This window comes from Harmonia axyridis, chromosome 1 (assembly GCF_914767665.1).
Source record: "Harmonia axyridis chromosome 1, icHarAxyr1.1, whole genome shotgun sequence".
Classification (NCBI taxonomy): Eukaryota; Metazoa; Arthropoda; class Insecta; order Coleoptera; family Coccinellidae; genus Harmonia; species Harmonia axyridis.
In genome coordinates, this window is record NC_059501.1 from 16361280 (window position 1) to 16369403 (window position 8124).

General features: G+C 31.9%; 1 protein-coding gene and 1 long non-coding RNA gene across 3 annotated transcripts; one reads left to right on the forward strand and one right to left on the reverse strand.

Moving 5' to 3' along the window:
• Positions 1-511: 511 nt before the first annotated feature.
• LOC123671687 (KNR4/SMI1 homolog) lies at positions 512-7372 on the forward strand. 2 transcript variants are annotated; one of them, XM_045605650.1, is made up of 3 exons: positions 512-676; positions 6063-6232; positions 6458-7372. In XM_045605650.1, exons 1-3 carry the CDS (start codon positions 651-653, stop codon positions 6601-6603), a joined length of 342 nt encoding a protein of 113 aa, XP_045461606.1. In that variant the 5' UTR covers positions 512-650; the 3' UTR covers positions 6604-7372. The 2 variants fall into 2 exon arrangements, with proteins under 2 accessions (XP_045461606.1, XP_045461607.1); XM_045605651.1 differs by lacking the exon at positions 512-676 and adding an exon at positions 3792-3988.
• LOC123671688 lies at positions 528-2097 on the reverse strand. Its single transcript, XR_006746156.1, has 2 exons — positions 1261-2097; positions 528-1200 (listed from the first exon to the last, which is right to left on the reverse strand). It is a non-coding gene; the product is annotated as an uncharacterized LOC123671688 (long non-coding RNA).
• Positions 7373-8124: the final 752 nt, after the last annotated feature.

Below are 8124 nucleotides of genomic sequence, written 5' to 3' on the forward strand. Positions count from 1 at the left end.
GTGTCTTATACATCAAAAGGATCAATAAATATGTTAGGTACATTATTCGAAAAAGATCGTTACTTTTTCAAAATATAGGTCAAGTAATGCTGGAATGGAAGGTGACTACCGAACTTCAAATTATAAATTTCGGAATTTCTGTTCGATCATGCTGAAAACAAAAGTAATTGAATGAACACTTAAATTCTATATAGATTATTGAGAGAATTATTTATCACAGGTAAAATTTTAAAAGAAGGCCTTGGAAATATTTTTGTTCATAGGATAAATCCTTAATGTTCAATATACTGGTAACATAATATGCAGAAATTATTAGTTTTTTATAAAAAGAATATCACTACAACATGAGGAATCAGTCATATAGTAATTCAATGATTTCATTTAATTTATTAAAAATTAAAAATAGACCAACATAAAGGTGATAAAAATTACTGGCTCGAATATATCCGGAAATTGTCGAATGGAGTCACCGCTCCGGCTCTCGACCAATCAAAAAATTTTCTAGTAACGCTCACTTCCTTCATCCATTTCGCTTTTACACTCTCTCTATCAGCCACTTGCCGCCTTTAGTGAGTTCATTCGCGCTTCCCTGATCTAATAAACAGTTTTTTATATATTACTATTGAAAAAGTTCCAAAACTCTTCTAACAATGGCAGATAAGGAATCTCAAGTAAAGTGAGTACCTTTTTACAATTCAATCGTCATTTTTGCGCTCAAATTTGAAGATAAATAGCAGCTTCATTTTGGCGGCATCAAAGCAAAGCTAAGCAATATGTCAGAAGAGTATGTAGAAGCTGCTAGAATAGCCAACGTGGTATATAACTCTTGAAATTATCAATAAGACTGGTCTTCAAATATTTTGTTATATTCTTATGTATTTTATTCAACATTTCAAGGTTGTTTTTTGAATCTGTTATATGTGGAAAATTTATGCCGGTTGCTGAGATCGTGGTCTTCGATAATTGCATTCGTAATGTGAAAGTTTCTCAACCAGCATGAACTATTTCATTTTAATGTTGAAAAATTAATAACGAGACTAAAATGGTTACGCGATGAATAAATTGTGCGATTCTGAAAGCATTTTAGGATCGATAAATAGCACGTGTCGGTTATAGTTTCTGTGTACATGAGCATTGCTATTTGTTTATTGATTTTCTTAACTTCGGTCTCAAGCTTTGTATAATTTCGAATCTTGTAACCTAAAATATTTTAATTGTTTCAAACTGGATATTGGTCAGGGGTATCAAAATATGTTTTACCTGTTGGTGAAATTCTGCATGTTTCCGGTTAACTAGCAGCTTGGTCATTTTTTAAGGTTAGCGTTCTCACCTGCCTACTTCGCGTTCATTGAATAGAAACGAAGGACGGTCGAAATATTTCGTAACTATTATATTCGATGATATTTTTTATTCTATATATATGAAGTTAATTATGTAATTAGAATTATTCTTTTTCTAGTTGATTCATTTGTGCTAATTGCTATTCGAAACGCGAATCAAATCAATTTTTCTATTGGTTTCGTTTCTTTTGATTCTATGTTCAATTTAAACTCTATTTCGAATCTGTTTTGGCTTATTTTTGTCAGTACAATATCAATTTATTCGTTTGCTCGGTGAATTAATGTTAACTAAATTATACAAAGATAGGTGTCTACTGGACTCGTGGGAAATTTCTGGAAATTTGATGATATAGGTAGATGAAAGAAGCTCTTATACTTGAAAATCTCTAGTTGAGAACGAATCAAAATAACAAATTTTTGGTCATTGCACTCTATACTCGTTAACGGGTTTTTGAACCATATATCAAAGGCTAATTATTATTAATGAGTCATTATCTGAAAAAGAAAGATATTCTATGTTGATTTTAAATTTTGATCTGAGATTTTGTTTATATTATCTAACCATAAATATTCATTCTCAAGTGTACTTTAATATTTTCACGGATGAATGGATTTTTTCAACTGACTTTGTTTAATAATTTCTTATTGGAAATCCTTCCGTAATAAATATTCTAAATCTTCACTGAAATTATTTTCACGATAATACTCATGTCGCCCAGTCATAATTTCTTCAGATGGGTGATGGGTGTTTAAAAATCCTTTTGGTTGCAAAGGAATTTTTTAGTTTCGTTCAAGTTGAAAAAATTTAATTTTTGAATGTGTAGAATTAAAGAATCCCTATTAGTATTGAAGTACATAGTTTCAAAAGATTCTAATTGAAGAAAAAATAACACAAAGTATGATTTTTAAATTATTATTTTACGAGCTCAAATATTTCGTCATATAAAGCCATTGTAAAAATTTGAATTTTCTTGAATACTTTACGCATTGAGAAATATTTATTTGTATAATTAGACTTAATGAACTAGAATTCATTTTTAGTTACAGATCGCTCTGAAAATTTACTGTCTCAAATGTTTCGCTAAATCTTGGTTTCTGTTCGAGATATTCGAAAAAATTTAAAAGGTTTTTTGGAAATTACTGAAAATAAACGTTTTAGAATTTCACTAATATCTCGAACAGAAACCGTCATGTAGGTAACTCGTGAACGAAGCAAGATATTTATGATCTGATTTCTGACATCTTATAATTACGCAAAAAGAAATAGGGGTTCTCTATCTCTCATACTTATAGAGATGCTCTCGATGAGCCTCGAATTTGGTTCACCCTGTACATATATATGTTAATATCCGCCCTCAACCTTTCTAGTTTGAAACCATAAAAAAGCCTTTCACTAAAACAATTGCATCTTCACTCTCATCGTGTTTTACCGGAAGACGCTATTGTTTAAACTAAACCCATATAGTATCAGTCACCATTTCGTGGAAGTCATGTGATAGCTATTGGCGTCTATGACAGCGATTTTCATAAAACAGTAAAGATCAACGAACAGGTATTCTTAACTCAAAGTTGCTTCAAACCGACTCATCACCTGAGGATCAGCGTTGCCAGATCCAAAAAATTATTTTGCCCAGAATGTGTATCAAACGTTGCCAGATTTTTTAATAGAAATTTCTAGATTTCTATTTTATGATTTTGTTGATACTGTAGACATGAGGGGTATATTTTATATTTTTTTGTGCCAAATTGCTATAAAAATGGTTGAAACTAGACATCACATCTGTTTTTTTACAAGCCTCTGCTCAATGGAAACATACGGCTTTCCTTTAATCAGATGACTGGTTAGAACAATAGATCAAATTGGTCGCAGCCTTTAGTAGAAAGACGGTGCTTATTCCAAGCCAATCAACTTCAGATACCTGGCACGTCGTTAAAATCGTTTCTGCTCACAATTTTGGTGTTTTTAAAATTAAGCAAAATGATGTAGCGTTGTCCAGTTGTGAACGCCAGCACGATATAAATCAATATTGTAGCTGTTTTATAAAATTTAGATACAGCTTCTCACTCTGTGCCTACTTATTATATTATATAAATAAATTTCGAAATTGACAATTATGAATTGTTTGTTATCAGTCTTAGGTATTAAAATTTTACAAACTTATGATAATAAAATTCAAAATATTTCAAATACACTCAGAAGTTACGATAATTTATAACAACCCTGTATTATGTATATTTATAATAGTTTTTTTGTATGAAATATTAATAGCACTTTTAAATAACATCTATGCTTCTAGATAACTTATTATCAGAACATTCATGCGGGATTCATATCTAATTTTCATCAGTCCTCTGACGTCCTTAAATTTCCCCAGTTCGGGGAAAATTTTCCAGATTCGGCAACACTGCTGGTGATCTCATTTAAGAGTTATCGCTGGTCCAAATGAAGACGTAACGTGTCGTTTTTCAAAGTAAAGCGGAGAAACCACCGACCATCACTGTATTTTACGGGAAAACGTCAAGTTTCACTTCGTGCAGTTACGTTGACTGCATAACCAGTGGCGTGTGAAAGAAACTGCTATTGTTGAGTGCCCCGTTTGTAGGGAAACCAACGTTACCCGAAATTATAGACATGAATCTCTCATGAGGTATAAATTTAGAACGGTTCGCTATAGACCACCAAATTTTTTCATTGGTTATCCAAATTTGCTTAATTTGTTTCATGGAACCCAATTAATTTTATCTGGGTTCTGGATTTTTAACAATTCTTCATTGTTTCTTGGGTCGAGTTCGTTCCCTATTTATAATCACATAATTTAAATAAAGTTTTATTACTGATTAAATAATATTAAGGCTGGAACATGTCACAGTTTGAAATCTGTCGTAGAATTCTTTATTTACTTATCGTATCCTGAATTTGTGACAAGGTTAAAAACGAACAAAAATATTTATTTTTTGGAAAAATAAATAGAGTCTTCCAATAGGAAAATGGTTATAATGTGTATTACTCTTTGACATTTCTTTTCTTCTGTCATTTGTGTCAAGTAGAGGTTTGGTCATTTATTCATGGAACGACACACGTTTCAACAAAGTTTCGAAATTGTTGAATTGCTTTATCAAAATCAGAGCTCATATTGAGAGTAATTTAAGAATTCAAAGACGACAATATTGTACTGCAGTTTTTTCCTGTATGTTTGCTTCCTCAAAGTAGCAGCATACGGATTTTTAAGTATGCTGATGTGTGAGGAAGTATATTAAAGCTAAGTGATGCAATAGACATGAATCTTTTATAGGATTGTCTAAAGAAACACTTACGACAAATTTTAAAATAAAAAGAATGTATATGGAATAATGCAATAAAGTGAACAGAAGGCTTCTCTTCTTTATTGTGAAAAAACAATCGAATTCCCATTAATCATAGTTTCCAGATTTTATTGACAACATGAAAATAGCTGTCAGCTATTAATAATGTAATAATGTGAATATTACGGTATTAGGACATTTTTTTTGCTCCCGAGTATATCGAAAAGCAGAGGAGCTCTGTGGTCAACGCTCTTGATATTTCGCGCTTTATTTAATTGGGTCATTTATAGTTTCTTAGGAATAATGAAAGTTTCTCTTATACTACATTTGCGGACGTAATACATAATGAAAAGCCGCAATTTCCATGAAATAGTCTGAGACAAAACTTATTAAAAAGTTGAGGAATAAATCGTTTGAGGAATTCTAGAAAAACACATCAGAAACAACAAGCGGAATCAAGCTACATATTCTATTTTGTCTTACACAGAATAATTTTCAGTATTTAAAACTGTATATTTCATATAAATTGAGAGGAAATTCTAAAATAGTTTGTTGCATCAAAAATTTTCTAACTCAAGATTTCACTGGCACGAAATTAAGTTATTTTTAAATAGCTAATTCAAGGTAGCAACATAATAAATTTTTATATAATATTTTTATTGTGAGATCAAGGTGAATGATATGTAAAGTGAAGACCTGTCCATAAGATTAAATCCATGAAAAACATTTCAAATCAATTCTTCCTTTAAGTAACAGCTTACTGTCTTATATGTATGTTGATGTGTAAGGAAGTAAATTAAAAAAAAAGCGATGCAATAGGCCGAATTTTTTTCTATAATTCTGTCTAAAGAAACACTTCTGACATGTATAACATCTTTAGCAACACCTAAGATGTTGGGAAATACTGATGTGTTTTCGAAAACATTTCAAATAAATTCTTCCTTCAAGTCACAGCATACTGTCTTATACGTATGTTGATGTGTAAGGAAGTAAATTAAAGAGAAGCGATGCAATAGGCCGAATTTTTTTTCTATAATTCTGTCTAAAGAAACACTTCTGACATATATAACATATCCATAGCAACATCTAAGATGTTGGGAAATACTGATGTGCTTCTGAAAAGTTCAAAATGAAACTGACCACTTTTGTAATTACCAGCCTTCTTGGATTTAAAGGAATTTCCGCATTGTTTCCTATGGCGCTCAAATCGAATTCCAATGTTGTTTCGATGGAAATTATGTTAATTTTAATATACATATAGCACCTACATAAGGAAATGCAAAATTGTTTCAATCCCGAGATGTCGTTTCTTCCCTTGAATTCTCTTGAACAATATCTAATCAGCGGACGGACTTAGTATTATAGAAATCTTAATATCTATGCTAAAACTTTTGTGTAATGTCTTTTTTTATCTTGCAGAGAAGTAGAAACCACCGTTGAAGAGGTTGAAAAAACCAAGGCCGAAGAAGCCGTCACTGAAGAAAAGAAAGTCGTTGAGGCTAACGGTGATGCTGAAAACGGATCAGAAGAGAAAGATGATGACAAGGAAGTAAAAGAAGATGAGGAGAAGAATGGTCATGATGAAAGTGGTAAATACAATTTTGTTTCTTTTTAATGTTCTCAATCGACTATTAGCCTCTTGAATTATTGGGATTGAGTTTTTTTTGTGTTCTTTAATGTCAGTCCAGTTTAAAGATTATACTGTATGTATGTAGTATACTTTCGAGTGTTCAAAGACACCTGTTTCTCGGGTCTGTGGCATATGTTGAAGTTCCTAAAGTGTTTTCTTGTAATAAAAACTTATTTAATTTCAGATAAATGCGCAATCAAGAGGAAATCCACAGGTGACTCCAAAGAAGAAAAAACCTCTGAAGAAGTCGTCCCTGAAAAGAAAGCAAAAATCGAAGAAGCCCCAGCGGAAGCTGAATCCAATGGGGATGCTGCTGAGGTAGCAGCATAAAGACATTTCATCCTAAACCCCAAATTTAGTCTTTAAGTTTTACTTCGTTGTATAATATTAGGGTACTAATCTTTTTACTGGCAGCCCTATTAAATCCTACATGTTTCTCAACATGCTCACCACTCTATTTCTAGGAAATTGCATTTATTTTAGTATGTGGACACTTAAGTTTTCCTCGCATTGAGGAATGGTTGGTGTTAATATTTTTATTAGTTCAGTTTTATTAATCTCCAGGGTGTCGACTTTCAGAGGTGCGTTTATGTACTTAATTTTAATTACTTCTTGGACTAATTAAAATACTTGCTATTTACAAGTTTGCATCTTGGACCAACGATGTTCTCTTAGAAATCAAGAACTTCATTCCAGGGTGCCGACTGGTATGGTCCAACAATAAATATTTCAGTACAATAAGAGATGTGTGTTGTAGTATCAATAAGATGTAAAAACAGTTGTTTCGTCCTGTAGGAGGTTTACGATTCGTTGATTGTACATTGTGGTGAATCTCTGTCTTTCTCTTCCGTGAGAAGCCAGCTCTGCCATTAACCTCATTGACTAACCAAACTGGTTTCTAAATGTGTTCATATCAGATATGTGGAATACTAATTGACTAATTTTGTAATGCTTTTTTTATAAGAAGACAAAATGAATTTTCGAATGGTCTGTTGTGAATGCCAATTTATTAAATAGTAATATGTTTCTGCTCTATCAGAGCGGTCTTGGTACAAACTTGTAAAAAGAGGTGGCAAATAAAGAGTTAGTTTCGAGTTTATTCTTTTTGCTCACTTGTTCAATAGAACATATTACCCTAATGTATGTGATTTTCATATTTTGGTTTCGATAAAGATTGAATTTTTTCATTTATTTGGAGAGAGGAACAGAAATTGCAAGCCAAAATGCAAGGATAGAATTTTCCTGTGGTGTCAATTCATCGCAAGAAAAAGCAGCAATAATTTATGAAAAAAGTTGTGAAAAATAATTAAAAAATCTGTTCAATCCAAAATAGACAAATTTTTTCCACTCGTAAAGTAAACTCTGAGCACTCAGAAGAGTTCACTTATTTCTTCCTCCAATTATCAGAATTTACTCGGAGTAAGTTTATGAATGCACCCTCAGTAATTGAAAGTCCAGTTTTTCTGACCCAAACCCTTTTGTAGCACAACAGATTGAATTTTTTCATTTATTTGGGGGACAAATTTTAATGTCTTTCCACTCATAAAGTAAACTCTGAGCACTCAGAAGTTCACAAACTTCTTCCTCCGATTATCAGAATTTGCTCGGAGTAAGTTTATTACTTAATTACCTCAGTAATTGAAAGTCCAGTTTTTCTGATCTAAAACCTTTTGGACCACAACAGATTGAATGTTTTCATTTATTTGGGGACAGGAACAGAATTGGCAAGCCAAAATGCAAGGATAGAATTTTCCTGCGGTGTCAGTTCCTGGCAAGAAAAAACAGCAATAATTGATGAAAAAAGTGGTGAAAAAAAATAAAAAGATCTATTAAATGAATGTCTTTGCGGTC

Bases quoted from the DNA above. Each gene is read 5' to 3' on its own strand.
- LOC123671687 (XM_045605650.1), top strand. From the start codon at position 651: ATGGCAGATAAGGAATCTCAAGTAAA. The intron at 677-6,062 runs GTGAGTACCTTT...TTTATCTTGCAG, and splicing joins GATAAGGAATCTCAAGTAAA to AGAAGTAGAAACCACCGTTG. The intron at 6,233-6,457 runs GTAAATACAATT...ATTTAATTTCAG, and splicing joins GAATGGTCATGATGAAAGTG to ATAAATGCGCAATCAAGAGG.